Source organism: Lytechinus variegatus, chromosome 3 (assembly GCF_018143015.1).
Source record: "Lytechinus variegatus isolate NC3 chromosome 3, Lvar_3.0, whole genome shotgun sequence".
NCBI lineage: Eukaryota > Metazoa > Echinodermata > Echinoidea > Temnopleuroida > Toxopneustidae > Lytechinus > Lytechinus variegatus.
In genome coordinates this window covers 60800095-60826577 of record NC_054742.1, presented here as the reverse complement: position 1 = coordinate 60826577, position 26483 = coordinate 60800095, and the positions used below count along the sequence as shown (strand labels likewise).

General features: G+C 37.2%; 1 protein-coding gene across 1 annotated transcript; it reads left to right on the top strand.

The window, feature by feature from the left end:
* Nucleotides 1–2534: 2534 nt before the first annotated feature.
* Nucleotides 2535–24269, top strand: LOC121411550 (multiple epidermal growth factor-like domains protein 11). Its single transcript, XM_041604342.1, has 9 exons — nt 2535–2746; nt 12028–12098; nt 13317–13486; nt 14137–14267; nt 14899–18285; nt 18598–18701; nt 19860–20028; nt 21080–21162; nt 22333–24269. Exons 1-9 carry the CDS (start codon nt 2652–2654, stop codon nt 22494–22496), a joined length of 4374 nt encoding a protein of 1457 aa, XP_041460276.1. The 5' UTR covers nt 2535–2651; the 3' UTR covers nt 22497–24269.
* Nucleotides 24270–26483: the final 2214 nt, after the last annotated feature.

Sequence of the window (26483 nt, the reverse complement as noted above, 5' to 3'; positions counted from 1 at the left end):
TAAATTGGGAGGATTTCGCTAGCTTTCAACTGTTATTGCAAATTTGTTATAGTTTTATGAAACGGGCCCTGATCCTTTTTTTTTATTTTTTTTATTTGGGTTGTCATCACTTTGAATCGATGCCACATACTTACACAATGCCACATACCAAAAAAATAAGCTTCAAATTAGATACATTTCTATGTTTTAGTTGAATCAAATATAGTTTGAAATTTATAAAGCAAATTGTCAGAAGATGCTTTTCACGTTAGTGGAAAAATGAATGGCCAAACTATCTGGAACATGAAGTTCATGAACGGAAAAGAAAACAAAGCAAAACATTGAAATTTAGAGCAAATTGCTAGAAGATGCCTTTTGTGATTCATAATAAAACAATAACTGGCCGAACTATCTGGAACATAAACGGAAAACAATATTTAAACAACACAAACCAAATAAAAAGAAGTAACCCCCTTTCCAAATAAGTTTTAAGCAAAATAATTTTTCAAGATAACTTATTTCTGAAAAGTGAAATTCTTATTGATTTGTTGAGTCACGTAGTGGCGAAAAGAGCAAAAAATATTATGGGGGCACAACGTGGACTATGGGGCTAGATTACTAAAAATCCGTGAGCAAGAAATAGATTGACCTTCTAAAATAAAAAAAAATCTCATTTTGTAATAGATTTTGATATGCTGTCCAGAAATGTTATACGTACTTTCTTTCCCTTCCTTTTCATTAATTTTCTCCCCCGTTTTTTTTTTTTATTTGGTGGCGGATTTTTTTTTTCAACCGAGTCCTACCCCGCCCTCCGCCGATCTTATGATTGGGATGGATCGGGGCTTTAGATCCTGATAGTGGAAAGGTCTCTTAAGATTAAAAATATATCAAATTCGATATACTTTAATACATACACAATTCGGATATTCAGAACAAACTAACACAAAGGGTATGAGCATAACAAGCCCCCGTAAAAACAAAAAACCAAAACAAAAAACAACACGAAACATGGTATGCATTCAGGACAAGCCAAAGTCAAGTTTTGTAACGATAATGGCTTCACATTTATTTTTTTTAAATATCAAAGCTTATAAGATAATAAATCATGATTGCAAAGCGAAGAGACAAAAAACGACGACTAAGCGTACTTTTCATTACAATGCTAAACCAAAATCTAATCCGACACAAACTTTGAATAAAGCATACTATTACAGGCCTATTGTTCTGTTTTCTAAATGAGGTTTACATTAATGAATAAAAAAAAACCGACAGGGAAGAGGTATAGTTTGAAGGGGGAAACAATTTCGTTAATTTGTGCCCGTCGTAGAAGTTTAAGAGAAATCAAATGAATATTACGACCAAACTCGGAAGATCTTAACACTAATATTTTCTACCTCTAAAGACTTTGCACAATAACAAGGAAACGTAGAAAGAATTTTCGAGCTCGATAGATAATGCTGACGATAAATGGTGATAATCATGCTGATGATCATGGCGATAAATATTATGATAAAAAGGGAAGTTGAAGACAAAATAGTTTGACGTGATAATAAGAGTTTGAAAATGTACAAATTTTCTTCGTAAATTAATTAATGCAATACATATGCATAAACATTTTGTTTGAATGCTGCAGTACCTGCAATGAAATAATGGCTCTCCCCCGATTAAGAGAAATATCAAAGAAGAGAAAAATATATAGAGGAAAATGATAAACAGGTAAAGAAACTAAGCCAACGGTATTCAGGGCTGCACGACCGGAGGGGTGTCCCTACCTTTTTTTAAAAAAAAAAAAACCTTCAAATTAGGGTTTTTATGGTATAACGTTCGGCTCAGCCCCGACCTACTTCCAAATCGCTTCGAAGGCCCTCGTGGCCAACTAGACGTATTCTTTTTACCTTTTTTGTAGTTGCTTAGCGAGAGTGAGAGAAAGGAGGGAGGGGGCATGAAAAAGTAGAACAAAATAAGGAAAAAGAAAAAGTGAAATAAATGTGTAAAATACTTTTCAGAGTCAAAGTCTATCACATGATTCGACTTTTTTTTTTACAAAAGTTAAAAATATTTGCACTCTCGGTCTGTCGCTCGCAGTCAAAAATTTTGCCCCCGGCATACGCCATGCATGTCTAGCCCCTCAATTTCTTTTTTTTGCTTATTGCGCCATTGAAAGGTTGAATATTTTTTTTATTTGGAATTTTCTAGTGGTAGGGAAGCACCCCATATAAATTGTCCCTTTGTAGTTTACTATGATAAAACATAATGAAAGCCCATTAAACATCACCTTGGTGATCTCATCAGTAAATTCCAGGATTCGACTTAATTTGGAAGGCCTGACTTTTATATGAAGGCACACACTTATGATTATGATGACATTAAAGAAAGACCACGACGACTTGGGCGAAAGGGATTATCCTAATAAAAATGATGATTCTTATTGGTCAATACACCAGAGACCTGCTCTCATTGAAGCGTTGATTGGCTGACGACTTCAGCTTACCCGAATCAGTCAGGCGATGTGATAACGATATCAGCGATGATATTGTCGGTTGATCGACAATTTGTGACGTGCGCGAGTCAAAATCTGGCGCGAGCGACCTCTCGTTGTCATTGCATTGAGCTGTTCATTACGAGGTGCCGACACTTGGGATTTATCAGTTGGAAAACATCAAAGTTTCGCCATGGAATATCGTTTTCTCCTGCTACTTCTGATCTCTCGTCTGCCACATCTTGTGTTTTCACTTCAGGAAGGAGGAACCAATGTTTGTCAAAATGAGTAAGTAATATTGACTGCATTTTTTTTATTTGTCATATTAACAGAAATTTGCTTCCACTGACGATCTAGATTATGATGCTAATTTAGACAAGTTGCATTTGACGGTCAAGCAATAGGGTAGGTCTTTACCTCCCTAAGATGCTACCTGATAAGTTTTTAACTGCAGTTGCTTGGATGAAGCGCATCTTCGAGTGATTGAAATAGAACAACCATATATCGATTATACAACATGAGAAACTTACATTATTGTTGGATTTGATAATTTTTATAACGTTTAGGAGCTTTTTGGTACTGGCTTGGTAAGGTTCGACAGATAATGTTTGATAATCCATTTTTCAAAAAAATAGTTAACTGGCTAACGAAAACTTATAGAGCATACATGAATATCATAAGCCACGTATGATCAGGGAAATTTATTAAAAGAGGATGTCGTACTATCAATCTTCTTTTTTTTTAAAGATGTGTTTGTTCGTAACTATTTATGCAACGGGTCCCAGTTCTATTTTACTGTCACTGTGTTTTGTTGAATGAATGACGCATCGTGCAGTTTAATGCAATCAGAAAATGTTCTCTCTCGATATTTTGATGGAAACAATTGTTATCCAAATGTGCCCATTCATAATACATGTGCAGTAAGTGACCCTCGATCGTGGTCCGAGCACGCCTTTCTTTCTCGCCTTTAAACACAATATTGGAGTTCATTTTGAACAGATCGCATTGGTAGAATAACTCGCTTTGATTTACCGGTCTTCCTTGTTTTGAAATACCATAATGCATCCAAGCACCCATCCAGCACGTCCAGCCACCCAACTGAACACAGCTTTGATTGAAATTGTACAACGTCATAAAGCGAAGCGCATACCTGAGAATCCTTTCAGACAGCTGCCCAGTTTTTATTGCTTTGGACATTATAGAGATCACTTGTAAGGGGGATTTCTCGACTGCTTTTATTAACAGTCATACGATGAACAATTTTGAATGAGTGAAAATGCTTTTATATTATTGAGGTGGTTGCACTCTCCCCTAAACAGTACCGTCACGGTTGCCAGTCATATCACCTGTTATAGGATTATAGTATGAATGGAATGCACTTTGCGTACCAAGTGCTGCTATGTCGGATTAACCTCTAACAAATAAGAAAAGTTATAATCATTATTGTGTTTTAATTAAAGGCGAATTATTAAAAATAGGTGCAGTGATAGGTGAAAATTAATATACCAATAATGTTTCCAGCCATTGTATTAATGATAATCATATTGAAGATAATGGTGATGATGATAATGATCATAATGATGGTGATGACGATGAGTAATAAAGATAATAGTACTGATAATAAAAGTGATTAATGATAATGTCTGACGATGGTGAAGCGGATAAAAATAATTATAAACAATGAAGAAAAAAAAAGAAACGAAAATAACAGGTTATCATCCTTGTTAAACTTACAATTGCATGACAATTACAAAAATCTAGTTATATAAGCGTACTTGTAATTATCAATCTATTTCATTGGTCACAATAAGTGATAGGTCTATTATAATTCACGGAAGTGCCAGGGGCCGCGTTAGGATAGTTTGCTGTGGGTGAGGGGGGGGGGTGTGCAAAGGTGACATCACACTTGTTGTTAATTACTAACTTTTGATGTTGTTAATTACTAAGTTTTGAACACAACTGTATCTCCTTTCCTCTTCATTTCGATTTTCTTCATATCCCCCCTTTTCCCCTTATTTTATTACATGATGAGAATCACACTGGACAGTCGGTCCTGATTAAGGACCAAGATCTATTTCTACAGACTTCAATAAATTGTCCGTTGTATTGGCCACAGGTTAATAATGTCATGAACATTTTTTAATATCTTCAATTATAATAGATACTTATTATATATGAACTAATGATAGAAGAACTGCACCCCGACCAAGCAAAATAGTAATCTCGATCCTAATCATCCAAGGCATCCATATTCTGTGTTATTATTCACCATATGTCACTGTGGATGGGGAGTGCACACGCAAACCGCCTATTTGGTCCCAATAATTCACCGAACGTTGATTGACACGCTAATCTAGCGACACCAAAACCAAAAATAGATTTAATATCATTCATTAAAATGTAGACCACTAATAAATGATGGTTGAGTTGAGCTGATGATGTTAGAAACTGTATGGTTGTCGGGTTATCAAGTTAATTTTGAATTTGGGCAGATTCGACTATAGGATTTCTTCAACGAAGGAGGGGAGGGGAGATTGCTGGGGCAGTGTTAAACTTTTTAATCTTTTTTTAAGCATAATGCGATTCTCGTTGGCGGGAAATAATCATGATCAAACATGCAAGTTGGTGCAGTCAATCCTTCTGTTATACACATGGGTTTCCAAAAGTACCAATAACTCATTATTTCAATTGGTAAAGCATATAACAGGAGTATGGCATTTGAGAAGATGATAACATCAAATTATAATATCCAACACCATCGATACATAAATTTACTAATCAAAATTTACAAAATTCTTAAAGAGAGAGAGCAAATAAAACAATGAATCAGCCCTCGCATTATAAGCCCCAGGATGGCAATTTAGAAGAACTTTCTACTGTTATACCCCAAAATATGATAAATAATAATAAAAAAATTATGACAGGTGATCAAAGTAGAGGAATATCTATCCTGTATTCTTTCTGGATATTGCATAATGTTTCTATATCCCAAATTTTAGTACAGAATGACCGATATTTTGAACAATAAGACATTTAAGGGAAATGTTGTTACCGATATCGAAGGAGAATGATAGGAAATGAGGGCAATTAAGGAAATACACTACCAAAGGCAGAAATACACTGACATTACTAGTGACAGTTATCAACACTAGAAATATCAATTTCATTAACAGGTGTTATACTTTTAAAATGACCTGAAGGAATGTGGGGGGCAGGTCACTGGGGTAGTTCTAGATATTTTAGGGGGTATGTGGAGCAGAGGAGGGGCTAAGAAACAGTTATTTTATTTTTCTTCAAAAAAGGATTGTCATTGTAAAAAAGAAATATGTAATTTTGTATTTCATAATATGAACCTGGATGATTTAAGCACTTTTTAAATAAAGAACAAGCTGCGTATCTCGTAATAAAATTTTTGTAATCATGCTACGTACTTATCTCACTATTACCAAACAATACAAGCGTAAAGCACAAGCTGAACTTTGGTATATTATATTGACCCCACAAAGGGACATTTTAAGAACTGATTTTTGTTAATTCATGAAAATTATGCATATCTCGCCATAATGAGCTAATGCGAGCGCCCAGCGAGAGCTTTCTTTATATTTTGTTTAGAATTACGCCTAAACAACTGAAGTACTTTTTGTAATCATGAATGTGATACGCATCATATAGTAATCAAATATTGCGAGTGCGAATCGCGAGCTGACCTTTTTTGTATTCAGACCTGAAGAGGGGCAATCTGAGGGTTGTTTGTAGGAATTCATTAAGACTATAACTAACCAAATTATAATGTGAGCGCGAAGCGCGAGCTGAAAATATTTGATATTCAGACAAAAAAAAGTGACATTTGTTTTTAGGAATTCATGAAGAGCATTATATTTCACCAATCCACTAATAAGAACGGACCTAATAAGGAATTGTAATGAAAAAGAATCGCGTGTCACTAGATACAATAAAAACTCGAAGTGCGAGGAAAAACATTAATTAGTGTATGTTGACTTGAAAACGGGATACTTTCGAACGGGATTATTTATCTCATCAAACATAAAATGCGAGCACAATTAGTGATGAAAACATAGGCCCCTTAAAGAAAATTATGTTTCATAAAAGTATGACAAAATATTTCTTATAATCTATCATTTTCCTTATTTCCATCTTTTTTTCTCTTTCTTTCTCCCTCCTTTCTTAATCCCCCTTTTTTGGGCCAGTCGATTTTTTTTATTTTTATTTATTTATTTATTAATTTTTTTTGGGGGGGAGGGGCACACGTGCCTCCCGTAGTTACGCCACTTCGTATACGAAATACGAAAATAATCTTCACAATTATTTATGACTTTTATTCAGGATTGACATACACACATATCCCGATAGACGTGTGATGTAAAAATATAAATCAATCTTATCATTGATATCAATCCCAATACCTTGGTGAGAAACTGACTATACTTAAACACTGGCGTACAGATAAAATAGTAATATGCAACATTTATATAGCGCTTTATAAAAATGTTTCTAAGCGCTGCATACTATTACCCCGGCTTTAGTACGGCTACCCTGATCGGGCGCATCGAGCATTCAAGGAATTTCTTTCTACCGGGTACCCATTTACTACACCTGGGTCGAGAGTGGCAAATGTAGATAAACGCTTTGCCAAAGGACGCTGGAGCTGCGTTGGGATGTGAACCCCAGATAGGGGGATGGGGCCCCCAAATTTTGACGAATATGGAAGAGAAACGAGAAGGGTAAAGAAAATGGAGTAAAAAAGTTAAATATAATATTAATTTCCTAATATTTTACCAAACTCTATCCCTGTCTATCACAAACTTTGATTTTTCTGTAAAAAATGTAAATATTTTGGCTTTTTAGAAAGTTTCCCCCGTACACCATGACTGGCTCCCTCAATTTTTTCTTTCTTTCCACGCCACTGCCTTAGAATGAAAATATTAATTTATGTTACAGGAAACAGGTAAAAAAAGAAGGTGGAAAAGGAGAAGCATAAAATTAAAGAGACCCAAAATAGTTCACAATCTAGCACATGAAGACAAACGGAACAAGATCTCTGTGGACTAGTCACGTTAATGGTTTGATTAAAATAGGAAGGAACAAACTCCTAATTAGCACATTTTCTAATCATCAAATTGCATCACATCACATTAAAGAGAAACATGCACTTGTTACCATGTTAAAGAATAATACCCCAATACTATGCATGTCATGGTAAAATCTATTACAACAAATTAAATCAGTTTATTGATAAAAAGAAGGAAATATCTACCAGTCATAAACAAGGGGGGGGACCTCTTTATTGCGTAAGGAAATACTATTTGGCTCATACCCGGAATCTGTTTCATTTCACTTTATTTCATTTCAAATAAACATTTATTTTCCTCCATTTTTACAAAATTTCTTCATTTTTGTTAACAAGAATTCATATGAAATCAATTTCCATAAAGAATATAAATATATACAACTTATGTGTACAGAGGAAGGCGTAGGTCCCTAGAAGCACATGCTTGTGGCGGGATACGCCTGTGGACAAATAAATATATATAATACACAAAATACAATACAAAGATAAGAAGGGCTATAAAAAGAGAAGAGAAGAAGGGAAGTAAACGAGAGAGGGAGAAGTGAGCAGGAAGGCGGGCATGAGTTACCGAGTATCGAACAAATGTTGTGTTGCTATGTCAGGGCATGAAGTCATGCAGTAATGAATGTTTTTTGTATTATGTTTACGTATATTTTATATCATTCTTGTAGTCTCCAGCGAATTTTGGTAATATCTGAAATTAAGAATGAATTCAGATCAAATACAGCACCCATACCATATCATGGCTACAGACACGGTGGCAGTGTATTTTGAGGGAGTGAGATTCAGTAGTCGCGAGACGACATGAAGTTACGTAATTTTTCTGGATTTAATAATTATAATAGGTACGCTACACGACACATGCACAGACCTCTCTACTTTGTACTCATCTTTCTTCCTTCGTACCCTTCCTCTTTTCTTGTTTTCCTTCTCATTTCACAACTTCAAATATTACCGGGGGTGGCGAGGGTCGCCCCTTGCCTGTCAGTGACGCCGCGCCAGCATGACCATTAAAATTGTGAAAGTTGTTTCGAAGATCAATTTTCAAAGTGACAAGAAATTTCAAAGAAACATTTCATTCTTAGTTCTGTTGATATTGATATCAAGTTGCTATTCCGTTCTCATAACTTGATATGTTTTTTCATCAACATGATGAACATAATGGCAGACGGGCAGAGACTTACATTCTTTGTTCAAAATGTACCGATTATTCATTTTTAGAAATGACATAATGAAAGCATCACGTGAATGTACAAATTGAAATATTGCCTTAACATGAAGATAAATACCAATTTTCTTTATAGATTTACTGAAATTCTAGAATGACTTAGGGAAATCGATCGTTCATGAGCTCATCTTATCAGATCAATGTGTTCATGTTCGTTGTCATGGGACAGCTTTATTGCAAATTCGGATGTTTCCCGCCAAGGAAAAGGGCGCCAAATCACAGGAAAGATGGGGTTGCCAAGGGGGCTTTCTCGTGATGGATATTACGTCTATCAAACAAGCGCATGAACTTTTAGTGACTCTTCAAAATGATGATGGGTTTTTATGAAGTAATCCTTTCGCAAAAGGGGACATTACACACCCTTTCTTCAAGGTATAAATGCTGAAGATTTTATTTTTTAGAAAGGAAGAAAGAAGATATTTATGTTTCACTATATTTCCAGCCTACGTCTAGTGTTTCATTGATCGAGCATAACACATGATCAAGCCATACCGGCGGATACCACATTGTTGATCATCGTGGAAATATCTTTAACTTAAATCTAATTAGACGATGGTAAATTCTGTGTTTAAAATATCTTGACCCCAGTGTTCACCTATCTATTCGTAAACTCCAAACGAACGTTTTCAAACTGATTATGATTGTCGTGTTTACCGTTGAACATCTGTTTGGCGACCAGCAGCTGCGACTGTCCTAGATGTGTTTCCCAACGGCATTTTAATCACAAAGCACGGCCGAGACTATCTTTATTTACAAACATGTCAGGCTAATTTTAAATGACCCTTTATTCTCTTTTACAAATACAGAAACAATTCTATTTAATACCTTTTGCCTAAAAAGTCGCGCTTTGCATATCTTTGTCGAAAATTCTGCTAAACACTTTCATGACCAATGATTTTCTATAACTCATATTGAAAATTTGTATTTTGTGAATATGGAAGAACTTAAATGTTTATTTGAATTTGAATAAACGAAAAGACCTATAGAAATGTTATTATTACCATTTATTTTTTTGTCGATATTCATTGGTGTAAATTGGGGCGCAATCAATTATGATTGGAATCTAATGCAAACGTTTAAGAAATGCTTCAAAGTGTTAGCATGAATCTGAAACGAAGTTTGTTCGTCATGACCTGAACTTGCTGAAAGCTTGCATAAAAGCTTGCATGACATAGCATCAAGTAATACATAGAACCTTATTGCAGCACTATCTGACCACGAGGATCAAATTTTGGCTATATAAATTATATTCCCACAGCGGGAGGGGGGGGGGGTCTACTCCGGGATCCATTTTTTCTTCCAAAATTTGGTGACAAGTTAAAAAACAAAACAAACAACAATACTGTAATCACCTATCGTCTCCTTGACACCATTACAAAAAAAGTCATCAAGCATGTCAAGCGATAAATACTTGTATTGATGTATCAGACAAGCAAAGACGGTATTCACTATATGTCTCAAACATAGCATGTATGTTAGAATCACTCATACCCGCATCTCTGCCGCATCCATCATGCTTGATCGACATCAAAAATATCAATTTTTGTGAAGATATCATGTTCATCCTGTTGTTACAAATTATTATGGTAGTTTTACTGACAAAAATATAAAGTGGAATTCCCCAACAAATTTATGTTTGACGAAAGTATTTCGCGAAAAACCCCCAAAGCAAATGTTAACTACTTTGTATTGACAGAGAAGTTTCAGTGATTGGCTAACATACGAAATTTGATATCTATCAGCATGACCAATCCTTTGTCTTAATGCTAATCCACCAAATATGTGTATCATTATGATGTCTATAATAATGATTTATGTTGATGTAACATGGGTGAAATTCATTTGTATTTGTCACGAGAGAGGGGAAGTATAATGGAAAACAATGATTTTAAAAAAATGCATTTTAGCCTATACCCATTTTGACTTTAATTCAGTAATACTTGGGTGTATAAAGTGCTATTCCATTGATTTTTCCTTCTATTTTTTTACAATTTTGTTACCTGTTGGGTATCCAACAAAGCTCATCTTGAGGGACAAACAAAGCTGACAAGGAGAAATCACCCGACTCTTGGAAACACTTTCACTTATGAAAATCAGAACAGGTCATTACCACTTTGGGGACTATCGATAATTTAAATTCAGTGACTGTTAAAGGTCAAGTCCACCTCAGAAAAATGTTGATTTGAATCAATAGAGAAAAATCAGACAAGCACAATGCTGAAAATTTCATCAAAATCGGATGTAAAATAAGAAAGTTATGACATTTCAAATTTTCGCTTATTTTCAACAAAATAGTTATATGAACGAGCCAGTTACATCCAAATGAGAGAGTCGATGATGTCACTCACTCACTATTTTTTTTTGTTTTTTATTGTTTGAATTATACAATATTTCAATTTTTACGAATTTGACAATTAGGACCTCCTTGCCTGAAGCACAAAATGTTAAAATAATGGAATTCCACGTGTTTAGGGAGGAATGAAACTTCATTTTACATGACAATGACGAGAAAATCAAAATATTTCATATTTCATATAATAAAATACAAAAGAAATAGTGAGTGAGTGATGTCATCAACTCTCTCATTTGGATGTAACTGGCTCGTTCATATAACTATTTTGTTGAAAATAAGCGAAAATTTAAAATGCCATAACTTTCTTATTTTACATCCGATTTTGATGAAATTTTCAGTGTTGTGCTTCCTGAATTTTTCTCTTTTTATTCAAATCAAGTTTTTGTTGGGGTGGACTTGTCCTTTAAGTTTGAATTTTAGAGCAGTTATTTGAAATAGTAACTGGGGCTCATTCATTCCGTATAAAAACTCACAATGTGGCTACTGATTCATAAAACTTCCTAAATGAAACATACCATCACAATTAACCATATAAAGTGATGTGTTACATTTTGATGGGACGTAACGGTAAGACCACTGGCAGATCCAGGGGGGGGGGGGGGCACACTCGGCCCATTTTAAGAAACAAAATTAAAATTTGTAATGTAAAAATGCCATTAAAACAGAGGTTTTTGAAAGTGAAGACTTTTTTTTGCTTGTCCATTTTTTTTCGGGCACGTAATATCCACACTTTTTGGTTAAAAAACCTTTTTACCTTTTTTTTTGCTTTTCAAATGTTTCCTCCGAAAAAATGTGCCACCCCCTTTTTGGAAAATACTGGACCCGCCCCTGGGTAAGATATAACGTTATGACGTGACAGTGGGGTGTAACGCTGTGATTTTGATTCTGTCTCCTTTCAGGAATCCAGACGGGACTACAGATCTCTTCTGCTGTGCTGGTTGGCTGGAAAAGAGCGGCAGGTGCACCCGCAGTAAGTCTTCCATTTTATTCGAAACAATTATTATTTACGGATTTTTTTAATAGCCTTTTTAAACCCTCAGGCACGAGCAGATATCATTTAGATCATACCCCGACGAAATTCTTTTTTCTAATGACACCACAGTGCAAATAATCATGTTTCATATCTTTTCGTTACACGAGTAAAACGAGTATATTAAGTCTTCAATAGTTAAAAGCACTAAAATTTTCATTTTTATAGAATCAAGTGCATAAACAATAAAACCTATCGTGAAATTTTATTAGTCATTAAGGCTTAGAAACAAAGGAAATGGTGAAGTACCAACTTTGTGCAATTTGTTTATAAATACCTGATCTTAAAATCTACCGGAAAAAAAATATAGTGTCTCGAAATTGTTTGATAGCGATGAACGTATTTATTGCTATTTCCTTCCCTCAACTGAGTATCGGATCATTATGTGCAGGTCTAGGCCTTGTCGGGAGAAAATCATCGGGGGGGGGGGGGGGGGAGGGGTACAATCTCAGCTCCCCTCATGTGCGAACTCCATACACGGAGTGAGAACCCTTCAAATAAGTAAACGTTTGTTGCTGGTATTTTGAAGATAACCGATCGACATTTTCTTAGTGAAAACCGTCTTGGGAAGTAGAAAATAAAAAAAATAGTCAACGATGAAGACTTGTTTAAAGTGGCTAACAGTTTATTTATTCTATTTTCTTAATTTTGTTACGAATTTAATGGGAAGTTACACTTTCGTTTGATTAGATACTATTATCCATCAGAGCACGGTGAATGCTTATTTGCCAAGATTATTAATGGAAGTTACTTATTCTCAGGTTTTGTAATTGTAACATAATTTTTTTCGATCAGTGTTGAATCATTTATCCTCAAATAAATTATTTCATTTAATTGTAAACCTTTGTATTTGTAATACATTAGTGACAGGCAAACAACGGGATAATAATGTTTAATTCAGTTATTCAAACCTTCATTCATTCATTCATTCATTCATTCATTCATTTGTTAGTTCGTTCATTTCATTTATTCACTCACTCCTTAATTTCTCGAGCATCGTCATAATGAATATTCAGTATCCTTTATCTGTAACAATTTATGCTGCTTTTTATTTTGAGGAATAAATACGCAACAATACAATAACTTTCTGAGACTCAAATATGTCAAGTGTTTAAAGCTTCATCAATCACCCCCCTTTTCTTCTGATCTTCTTTAAAGAATGCCCTAAGAACAGATGGGGTGTAGGTTGTACTAACACGTGTACCTGCCAGAAGAAAAATGGCAAGTGCAACCGGGTGACTGGAAAATGTTCGTGCAACAAGGGATGGTCAGGGGCAACGTGCGAGGAGATGTGCGATTCTACACATTATGGCAGAAACTGTCTAATGGTAAGTCGGCGACGGATCCAATAGTTACCATGAGGGGGGGGGGGGTTCAAGGGGCCAACTCGCCCCCACTCTTTGGTCATTTCTTTGCTACCATCATGAACATTTTTTTAGTCATAACATTTTTAGTTTGGAAAACTTGTCAGATCCTATGTTGCATGAATGCATTTGTAAAGACTTTAACCTTTCGGACAATTGAAGTCGTTCTACCCCCCCCCAAAAAAAGAGAGAACAGTTTCCTCTGTTTAGAACTGTTGTATCAGGATTGTTCAAATAATATAGAGCATTGTGGCCCAGTGTATTAGTCTTCTGACTTTTAAACAGAGTCGTGGATTTTAATCCCCAGCAATGGCCTAATTTCCTTCGGCAAGAAATTGGTCCACATTGTGCTGCACTAAACCCAGGTGAGGTAAATTGGAATTTATACCTTGAAATGCAAACGCGCTGGAAAGGCTTTTGGCTAAGGTCAAATCCAAGTCCTTTGGGAGCGCATAGGACGTTTTCATATTGTGATACGTGCTATACATGTACAAGAACTGCGTTGCAATTATTATCATTACTATGTCTTAAAGTCCATGATGAACCATCTCCTTCGATTTGGCATCTTCGTGTTCTAACTGGACATTTTCAAATCTGTATCGTTTAACACCCAGGACTGTAGCTGTGAGAACGGAGCCACCTGTAATCGGTTCTCAGGTGCATGTACCTGTACCGCTGGTTGGACTGGAAAGTCGTGTGATCAAAGATGTCCCAGGGAACGATACGGAGTGGGATGCCTACAAAGGTAAGTAATAACACAACCAAATAATATCAAGATTATGAATAAAACATTGCTCTTGTTATCAGATTATCAATGGACATTTTCAAACAGCACAATTTTAAAAAAAAGAAGGAATTTTAGCGATCAACACCTCCCAATATTATTACTGTCGAAATATTTGACCATCAGTTGGATATTACTTAACCATTGTTTTTCATAATGTCAACCATAAGACAAACTATACTTTAATATCAATGTAGGTGATAATGATGATATTTAGCAGTGTTAATGACAATATTAATGATGATAATGATAATAGTTTCAATTCAATTTGTTTCAAGTTTTTTTTTTCATTTTCATCAAAACAGAGTAAAGTGGTCGAAAATAATTACAATGACATTTGCAAACAAAATTTATACAAACAATATGAATTCAGGTATGTACAATATATAATATTTTCCATAGGTAAAACAAAACAAAGTATATAGTGTAAACAAATTATCATAAATATTATATAGATATAGTCATGTGATAATAACGATAACATTAATAATTAAAATGATGATAATAGATAATTAAATTGATGATGACAAAGTTGGTATGAGATTGCTTGAAAAAAGACGACCGACAAATCATTTTCATTTTCTCCTTTCAGATGCCGTTGCCAGAACAATGCTGCTTGCGATCCTGCTGATGGATCTTGTACTTGTCGCAGCGGTTTTACCGGTAGACTATGTGAGCAAGATTGTCTCTGTTCAGACGGATCACCATGTCAACCTGACGGCTCTTGCCCATGTGGACCAGGTTGGACTGGACCTACATGTGAGCAACCATGTCCGCAGGGTACCTTCGGAAGCGGCTGTTCGCAGGAATGCCAATGTCAAAACGGAGGACAATGTAATCAAACAGATGGAACATGTACTTGTACAGCAGGTTGGACAGGAGAAATTTGTGATGAAAGCTGCCAGAATGGGTATTACGGACCTAACTGCAGAGAGGAGTGCGCTTGCTTGAACGGCGGGAGTTGCAGTGCTATGAATGGTTCATGCTCTTGCGCACCAGGTTGGATAGGAGAGACTTGTTCTGAGACGTGTCCAGGAAACTTCTTTGGCGAAGGTTGTCAGCAGGTTTGCCTTTGCGAGAATGGAGCAGAGTGCAATCCTGTGGACGGTCGCTGCAATTGCAGTTCTGGGTGGATTGGGGAAATCTGCAATGAAATGTGTTCGCAGGGTTCATACGGAGTTAACTGCGGAAATAGATGTATGTGTGAAAATGGGGCAGAGTGCAATCATGTCGACGGCACTTGTTCGTGCTTAGCAGGCTGGCAAGGGCAATTCTGTTCTGATTCCTGCGCTGATGGCACATTTGGATTAAACTGTGAGAATGAATGTCAGTGCCTCAACGGTGGCATGTGCCATCATGTACATGGGTCATGCACCTGCAGTAATGGCTTTACTGGGGACACCTGTGAACAGCAATGTCCCGAAGGAAGTTATGGACGTGATTGCTTAGAGCAGTGTCAGTGTCATAATGGGGCAACATGTAACCACGTACATGGCACCTGCATTTGCACTGCTGGCTGGGAAGGGCAACAATGTACCTCCCCTTGCGGAGCCGGATATTTTGGCTTACAATGTCGAGAGATTTGCGACTGTAAAAACAACGCTACATGCAACCATGTCGATGGAAGTTGCTTGTGCCACCCTGGATGGGTGGGCGATCTGTGTGAAAAAGAATGTCCAGAAGGCCTTTATGGCAACCAGTGCTCGCTTCTTTGTGACTGTACAAGTGGTGGATCTTGCCACCATATTGACGGCACATGTAATTGCTATCCAGGTTGGACTGGCGTGACATGCAGTTCACCTTGTGAAGGTGGATTTTATGGCCAAGACTGCCAAGAACCGTGTCAGTGCCAAAATGGTGGCATATGCGATCACATTGATGGAATATGTACTTGTGAATCTGGATGGACAGGGATAGTTTGTTCAGAGAAGTGCCCAGTAGGATCATTCGGTGGCGAATGCTTGCAACAGTGCCAGTGTGTTAATGGAGGAACATGTCACCACGTGAGCGGTGCTTGTTCCTGTCCTCCGGGATGGCAGGGTTTGACCTGTGGTGAGCCCTGCAGCAATAACTTCTATGGACACGATTGCCAGGAGCGCTGTCAATGCCACAATGGAGCTTCATGTGATAATATAGACGGGTCGTGTGCATGCGGACCTGGTTGGATTGGAGAATTTTGCGAACATGCGTGCTCGCATGGACATTTCGGGTCTGAATGTTTAGAAGAATGTCAGTGTACAAATGGTGGATCCTGCAGTCACATTGATGGGTCATGTTCTTGTTCTCCGGGTTGGACTGGCCAGTTTTGCGATGAAAGATGCCGAGAAGGATTGTTTGGTCACGAATGCCAAGAAATTTGTCAGTGTCAGAATAATGCAGAATGCAATCATATCAGCGGCGTGTGTAGTTGTGGACCAGGATGGATTGGATCCGTATGCGATGAAAAGTGTGCTCAAGGTTTCTATGGAGAAGGTTGTCGAGAGCGTTGCGCATGTCAGAATAACGCATTATGCAGTAACGTCGATGGGTCATGTACCTGTTCGCCAGGGTGGGTTGGTGAAAGCTGTAGTCAAAAGTGTCCAGAAGGATTCTTTGGAAGTGCATGTTTAGGACAGTGTCAGTGTGAAAACGGTGGAACGTGCCATCACGTTGACAGTTCTTGTACCTGTACACCAGGATGGGATGGGCCTACATGTGGAGACCAGTGTGGAGAGGGCCTCTATGGCCAAAATTGTCAAGAGGTATGCTTGTGTCAGAATAATGGTTCTTGTCACCATGTTAATGGAATCTGTACTTGCCAGGCTGGATATATAGGGGCTATGTGTGAAGAAACGTGCCCTTCTGGATATTATGGACACAACTGTATGGACTCATGCACTTGTCAAAACAATGCACAGTGTGACCCAATGGATGGTTCTTGTACTTGTTCTCCTGGATGGATGGGCTTGCGATGTAATGAAACATGTCAGAACGGCTACTTTGGAAATATGTGTCAGGAACCCTGTGGCTGTCAAAACGACGCAGAATGCAATCATATAGATGGGTCTTGTACTTGTCAACCAGGATGGAATGGGGATCTCTGTGATGAAAGATGTTCTCCTGGAAACTATGGTTACCAATGTTCTCTAGTCTGCCAATGTCAAAATGGTGCCACATGTCACCATGTAGACGGTTCTTGCACATGTTCAGCTGGCTGGATGGGGGAGATCTGCACCATGCCTTGTCAAGAAGGCAGATTTGGACCTAATTGCACCGAACTCTGTCTCTGTGATATTAATGGTCGTTGTAATGCTGCTGATGGGTCGTGTTCTTGTAATCCTGGTTGGGAAGGAAGATACTGTGAACGTCAATGCACTCAGAAGTTCTTCGGACATAATTGTGCTGAGCAATGTTTGTGCCAGCATGGCGGTTCATGTGATCCAGTAGATGGCTCATGTCTTTGCACTGCCGGATGGAGAGGTACTATCTGCAGTGAAAACTGCCCAGATGGGACATACGGAATCGGCTGTTCCGAGGTATGCTCATGCAACCAACGCGGTACCTGTGATCCTGAAGTCGGATGCATGTGTCGTGGAGGATGGTTAGGAAAGAATTGCTCACTCTCCTGTCCTGATGGCACCTTTGGTGTGAACTGTTCTTCGACATGCAACTGCAGTGTGAACAGCATATGTGACAATGAACTTGGCTGCTTCTGTAACCCTGGGTTTACTGGCCCTACCTGTGAGAAGCCATGCGCAAATGACACCTTTGGCCAAAATTGCGCCCATACCTGCGGATGTATGAACGGTGGAACCTGCGATCCCATCCTTGGATGCATTGATTGTCTTCCAGGATATACAGGTCAAGGGTGTAAAGATGAATGCCATGATGGTACCTTTGGAAAGAACTGTCAATCCACCTGTCCTGCTTGTCAAAATGGCGGAATGTGTCACCACATCACCGGTTCATGCGTCTGCACTGCTGGTTATACAGGAAAAAGGTAATAGACAAATTATTTGAAGCATAAGTATATAAAGACTTTACTGTAATCTGTAATTCTTTAAGGATTTGTACAAGCAACATCTCCCTCTATCAGGTCATAATTTAGAAGTTGTTCAATTGCTTCTCTTATGGATCATGCAATAGGATAGTCTCAATGTAATTACATAAGAAGTAGTTGAGGGCACGTGTCTCGCGTTTAGTTTTCATGTTTTATTCATGCCTCGCACTTTGTCATAAGTGCTTCTTGAATCAAATCAAGTATGGAATGTAATTCTTTTGACGCTTCGGTATCTCTTATTCTTATTAATAGCTGTCAGGACACATGCGAAGATGGATTCTTTGGCCTCAACTGCAGCTCGATGTGTGACTGTCCACTGATAGACTTCTGTGATCACGAGACAGGGTATTGTCCAGGTATGGGAGGTGATCAAACACTTTTTTAAACCAGGATTGTAAAAAAAGACAACATGGAAACTCTATCGGAGCACGATAAGGGATGCGCTGAAAAAAAGGTGTCTACCCATTAGGATTGTAATAAGGCTTTGAACTATCTATTTATATTGTATATAAAACAAAACTTATACGATTACATGTTTTCACGTATAGTTACTGTTATACAGTTAAAATGGAAAATCTATATCTGTCGAGGTGTTGTGGATCAGTGGACAAGTCTCCGAACTTTGATCCACAAAATCAGGGGTTAAAATCTCATTGCATTACTCGCGCCATTGGCACTGCTTTTCTATACATTCATTCTCCACCCAGCTGTAGTAAAAGGTGTAATGTAGTAATGTTGACTTAACATGCATTGGTAGGTTAGTTCAATGTTATATCTGTTGCCATCAGGATTTGGGAGCAAGTCGGCTTCCCCTACTCTCTTTAATAACCAGGAATAGTTTGTTTAGTACGAATTTAGTTTTGTTGAAATGGGCCACCGAATTTTTTTCTTTAAAATACCCATTTGATACATTGCCGATTGGTTTACACCCGCTCCGTCCACTTTCCGTTACGTCACATCACACATCTAGTTTGTCTTTAACCAGTTCGTCTATTCATCGTTTGGTCTAATTGCCATGTACCATTTAGTCTAATTTCCTGTTAGGCTATACCCGTATCATCTATTAGCCACTACGTGCAACCCTATCTAGTCTATGGCAAGGTGAACTTGTTCCAGCCCGTAGCTTCATTCCACAAATTTGATTAACGGGGCATTGGAATAAATAAGAATTACACCAAGTGGGTATTAGGCAATACCAAAGTGGGAAGTAGACCAAATGAGTTTATCCCATGTGGTACATTGGTCTATCTGAGACAGGGGCAGATCCAGGATTTTTCCAAGGGAGGGGGGGGGGGGGGTTGGCACATTTTCCCAATAAAAATTCGACAACCAAAAAAAAAGCCATCACTCTGAAGGGGGGGGGCACACCTGGGTAAAAACGGCATATTTACATTAAATTTTTTATTATGGCTCTCAAGGGGGGGGGGGGCACGTGTCCACTCCCCCTTCGATCCGCCACCGATCTGAGGAGAAGACCCGGTGAAAATAAACCACCAATTTCTCCATCTTGACAGATATCAATGTTGCTGCTGTGCAGACCGAAGATCCAACATTCAGGCAGGACCGACTGGGGGTAATAGCTGGTATAACCGTCGGGTCTGCTATAGTCATATTAGTTGTTACAGCAGGAGTAATCTACATCCTTCGACGATCGAAGGATCGACCACCCCAAGCAGTATACAGGTACGTAGTTGTCATTTTTATTTGTTTCCATAGGTGTTTTGTCACTAAAGGTGATTTCTTATAAGTCGGTTTATGGTTAGGTATATATTCAGAACTGATCATGTTAATCATACTTATGTAGGATTGTTTGTGTTATGATACCTTTTCAAATCTTGGTCTTTATGTATTCTCTTTCTGACACATTCTATTTTACCATGATTTAAAGGAGGAGTGAACTGTGTGGTCTCTCATAGACTGTGTGTTATAAATACATAGTCTTAAAAGTAAGGTTCAGATATCTATTAATACAACAGAGAATAAATTGACCTATAATTGTAGAGGAAAAGTAATTGTTTTGCTACTTGGTAACATAATTATTGTAATGTATTGAGTAGTTAATCGGCATGTTTCCATTCAAGTGGGTCTATATTACTAGAATTCATTAGCATTATGGGTCAGGAAACTGGCCAGGTATGAGTAGTTGAGGACTCGAGATGGCGCTATTGGTTCGTATCTGCTTCAACGTGGCTTATCACAATTGGCATAAAACACCCTTTCTTGCCTCAGAAATAAAGTGAGGAGGATGTTGTGCATTTCTTTGACTCTCGAATTGAAAATACGAGGATCGTGTTTTTGAATCCCAACCCAGCATTCGAGTGCTTGAGCAAAACATTAATCCATACTTTGCCATTTACTCCCCATCGAGTTGGTGAATGAGTACCCTTCATCATGTTCATGATGCGAAAGCCGTCATTTTATTTGCGTTACTGCGCAGGAATGTGACCTAGGAGGCTCTTGCTGAAATACTCACCAGGGAGTGGAGTGTGTACGAACAACCCTGAATCCCATAACTATATGTTATAATGTTAACTGTGCATCCATCTTGATCATGACCAGATCCGATAACTGGTTTCTGATGGTAAATATGACAAAAATTGAATACGAAAATAAAAGAAATGTACCGAATCGAACGGAGTTATATCGTATCAATGTGTTAAAGCACTAAAATCTGAATGTCATCAACATTGATTTCTTTAACATTTCTTTCAATATTTTCTTTCTTTTCATGTAGTGTTCCAAAGGCCACAGCAGCACGTTCTCATAGAATAGACAGTAATGGTGATAAACCAGATGAAATAAATCATAACTTATTAGGTAAGTCCATGATGGCGAAATTAATTTCCTAGAAAATTCATTATACGCCTTCATTTGTGCACGGTACTGGTCATGACCTTGGAAAGCGGGAGTGCTAAGGGTGCTGAAGCACCCCCTGGTTTTCCTTGAGGTTGCAGCGTGTATAGGCAGTAACCTCAAGGAATTCGTGAAGGTGTGACAAAATGGAGAAATGTAACCAATAATTTTTCATAACATATTTATTTATGTATGAACTTATGTTTACAAGAAAAATATGTGATGAAATGGAAGAAAAGTAAATGTTTTATTTGAATTGAATTCACTTGACCTTCATTTAGAAGTGAAACCTTTTTTTTTGTCAACATCAGCACTCCCAGTTAAAAAAATCGTTCCCAGGGCCCTGGTAATGATGAATATAGATGAATGTGGCTAAGAAATATTTGTGCTATTGCGCCATCTATGTTTAAGATATCACAGGCATTCGAAATAAAACTTCAGAATATTAATAAATTTTTCACTGTATATGCCTTCTCGCGAATGTCATTAAAAAAACGTATGTAACAAGAACATTGACTGTCCCTTTTAATTGTGAGAGACTTTTCAATAAAGCATCAGTATGTCGATGTTGTGTTCGTATGATGGTGGTATGGGTTGTTAGTCACTGGTGACTGGGTTAATATTACTCTTAAATATCTAACTTTGATATATTGATATCTGTCAAATATGGTCAAATTGATAGCCTATCATTGCTAAAAAAAAATCACCATCATTTTCAGCCCCATCGCCTGTCCAATGCGTAAGTTTTAATATGTTTTTACGTGATTTTACTCAATATCATGGCCGCACGCATAATTTTTTCCCGAGGGGGGGGGGGGGGTGCAAGCCACTTAATAATTTTCAGAGAACCTCTAAAGTGAGGGAGTGGAGCGACCGAGTTTGTCATGGAGCGCTTTTGCAAATTCTAAAGTGATATTGAAAAGATTATGCACCATTTTGGTGCATTAAATCAAAGTAGTAAAAAAAAATAGAGTTTTTAAAATTTCGGGGGGGGGGGGACTTCGCCTACACCCCCCTTCCGCTGCGTACAGCCATGCTCAGCACATTGGACGCATACAACCATAAATAGCAAAGAGTGTACGCTAAAAACATTTTCCACCACTTATCGAGATTCAATAATCATTACCCCCACAGGTGTGCCGAGATCGCAGTCGGATTGGAAATCGACCATGTCCTCGCAGTCGTCATCGAATGGAGATACGATAGAGACTCGGCAACAGTTCTTGAAAGGAAGTGTTGAGGTCATCAGCGTTCGGATGCCAGAGGATGACATCGTCGAACGGGAATCAAGCTTATAATATCAAGCGAATTATGATCTTCAAAACATAGAACAATTTTTTTTTTCAGTGAAAACCAAAAACGGAAACCATGTGTAAAATTTACACATTAAAGTTCTTCTTATATATTCAAGGCAAACTTGCTGCAGAAAGGAGTGTCATGTGGGCACGGTGGATGTTTCACAAAGCGATTTGCAAAAAGTAACGAAATACTTGCCAATATGGGGGCTGTTCCTTGAATAATGAATGCCATATTGATTGATTCGCAATTTATTTTGAATAGTTATGTGCTCGCGTAACTTGGGACAGTTAGATTATGATTTATGTAGATAACTATTCCTTTCGTTTGCATTTTCAGAGCATGGACCAACAACAGTCCATTGTCAGAGCATTGCTCATTCTCTTGCACATTATATTCGACAACATGGCCCTAGGAAGCGGGGTGCTGGGGGCAGTACCCCAAAGATTTTTCAGGGGGTCCTGCGAATGTTATAATTTTCCCTGACCAAGGATCTCCAATTCCAAAGTCTCGCGACCGTTAAATTGAAGAAAGATCATTTTTTTTGGGGGGGGGGGTATAACTAGGATATCAAGATATAATCATCTTAACATGGTCTTTGATGGGCTCATGTATCTTGGAATAATTCATGGTATCTAGGGCAACTCTTGAGTAGCATTCTAAATATCAAGTCACTGCAACAGATAGCCATTCTGACATTTGGCAGTGATTTAAGTCAGGTTGACGTTTAAAAAGTCACATCATGTGACTGAAATGTTTTGACCTACCGATCAATTTTTAAGTATCCAGTGGGCCTAATTTGATGCGTTTAAAAGTGACACTTATACATTGCAATTTTACATCTATTGCCTAAACATATGACGTGGCGCCCCTCCCCCGCCCTCCACCCCCTAAAAAAAAATTACCACACGTCGGACGATACCCTTTCATATTCGATTGCTTTTCCCTCACATTTTAATTTTCAACCTATAATATAAAATGTTTTAATTGAAATGTTTAATGGGGAACTAAGACACCCCTTTCCCAGCACTATAAATTTTATACTTGACTGTCTCGAAAATATTTGTACGATCGCGCTTGATCTTGTCAACCAACTCTTAACGTTGTCCAAATTCACATAGTGTACATTATCTTGCCTTCAACCAGTTTGTCTACTTCCATGACTTACCAGTTCGAGTAACTTCCATTAGGCCTAGTAACAAATTAATCTACACTGTAAAATTACCGGTGTTCTGTGAGAACAAAATACCGTCATGCGTTGACAATACACGATTGGGTTTGAATAGCACACCAAAATAGTGTTAGAATAACGAACAGCATGTGTTATATCAACACAGAGGTGTTGAACTAACACCTTGTTTTCAACACTGGTTTAAAATGCTTGGTGTAGTCTCCTTTTAACTCGGTGGTGTTGCTTTTAATACCACTCTTTTCGTAGTGTGTATATCCATTTTGGCTAACTCCATTCCTTCTACTGTACTTTGGTTCATTTTCACTTCAGCCAAGACTACCTGGTAATTACACACAATTTGCCCCCAATGAAGTGGTCATGGGAATCAGACTTACCATCAATTAGTCAAAAGAAAAGTGGATGAACTTAGTAAGAATTAGCCCGAATGGTTTTTACACATCTGGTATTAAGACCGAGCACCGAGTTATTTTAGACTAAGCGTGCGTGCATTTATAAACCGATTTTGCTTTTCTATACAAGTAGTGCATTTGATATTAGGATTATCAAACAGATGGTTGTAAATATTCATTTTCTACTTTATATTTTACACATGAAAAAAGTAATGTTATATTAGTGTATTGTCCATGTTATGTACGCAGTGCTAAATGTTGATGCTCAGGTATATATGTTGTAAATCATGTAGCTATCATCAACTTTAAACATAGTTTATTTGCTGACCACGCTTACGGGGAATGTCAAAATGGTTTTTATTTTCTTATACTTTTGCGTGAGTTTGTAAATATTGGCAAAAAGACATATTATTGAGTTGAAGTAGATATCTTTGTATTGTCATGGCGATTTGTTGTACTATCAATATGGTTATATTTGAAGTATTATTATTTGCAGTCATTTGTTGTAACAATAAAAAGGAAATGTAATAGACCTATATGTGTGTCAAAGTTTTTAATTTTCGCTGTTTTATGAAGGTTATTCAGATTTTTAAAAGAAAATGCTGAGTAGACTTGGACCAATGAGTCTTGACCAAAATGCACTTCAAATCGTAATAAAGTGTATTGTACTTCTTTGTATTGTCTTTGGAGCTTTGAGTGTTTATCATGATGAAACGACACCGTTGCATTTAATATAAATTGACGAAACGTTCGTGGTAAATGTAAATTGTCTTTCAGTTTGATAAATAATTGGTTCAGGACAGAGGCAGGGGTCACCCTGTCATTTTTTCAAATATATTGAAAGCAAAAGAGAAAAGGAAAAGAAAAGGATATAAGATAGTAAAACATCAAGAAGTGAAATTGAGCCTCATATCTTTATACCATTACCCCTAACTTATAGGAAAATTGTCAATTCGTCCACTGCCAACCGTCCACTCACAAAATAGTCTATTCATTTAGTCTAATGCCGGTCCGTCCATCCAACTTTTCGTCTAACAACCATTTGGTCCAATAATTACTTGGTCCAATCATCACTTCGTCTAATCACCAGTTGGTCTATGACCATTTCGTCTCGTAACCAGTTGGTCTAATGCTCGTTTTATTTTCATTTATTTTGCCCAATGAACACTTAGTCTAATTAGACCAAATGGTATATGGACTAAATAGCTATTAGACCAACTGGTTATCAGAAGAAATGGTGAGTGGACGAAATGGCAATTAGACCATATTGTCCCATTTTACACAATTTATGACATGTAAAAACGTAAGTTTTTATTGACTTTATGATATATGATTTGAGAAAGTGGACAGTTTCCACCTTCCTTTTATACTGAAATTATGGCCAAATTTGAATGATTCGAAACATTACGGTGCAGCACAAAAAAACTTCATTAACCAAAATCAGTGATTCGTGTAAATAGGACAATGTATATTCAATTGAGAAAATTTACACCACTTTCAGATCGTCTTGTCCCCTGCCTTCCCCTATCAAAATCATGCCCTTACCCCTCCCCCCATCGGAACTGCAATACAACATGAGTACTGAATGGCTCTTTGTGAGGCGCCTTTGTTCTTGATTGCAACAAAACCAAAGATGACAATTAGAAAAATATGACTTCTACTTGAACGCATAAAAAAGAGACAAAGGTTTTTTTTTATATAAGAAACAGACTATATAGAATTTAATCACTGTTAAATAAAAAAATGTATTTACAGCATGTACACTTTGTAACGAAATTCCAATAAAACTGTCTTTTCAAGAACATTTGCAAATTGCATTCTATTTACAATTACTGTTTAATATTCAGTTTTAGGCTATTTACAATAATCATGATGCAATAGTAACATACAAAGAAATTCTATGAATAACTGAAATAAGAGTTTGAAAGTTCAACTGACTAGGAAAACATAATCGATACATTCATTATCTAGGATTGGCATTTAGCATCCACGATATCATGGATGAAATAAACAAATCACGCTCTTAGAACAACAAAAAATCATTATCTTGAGCTCCACGCGCCAATTTTATCTTGACCTTGAGTAAAAACAAATTGCACATAATACCCTTACATTCATAAACATACAATTTCTTAAACGAATACTAGCATTAAAGATCAATTTTATCATTTTAGGCAGTTTATTATACTACGTACCTTTGCCTAATACAGGCACAAAATACAATTTCATTCATATCTAAATATTTCTCTTTTTAAAGGGATGTTCCAGGCTGGAAATGTTTATATCTCAATAAAATAGAGTGAAATTAACAAAGCAAAATGCTAAAAATTTCATCAAAATAGGATAACAAAGTTAATGAATTTTAAAGATTTTTTTGCATTATTCCGGTAAATCAGTTCTAAGTATGT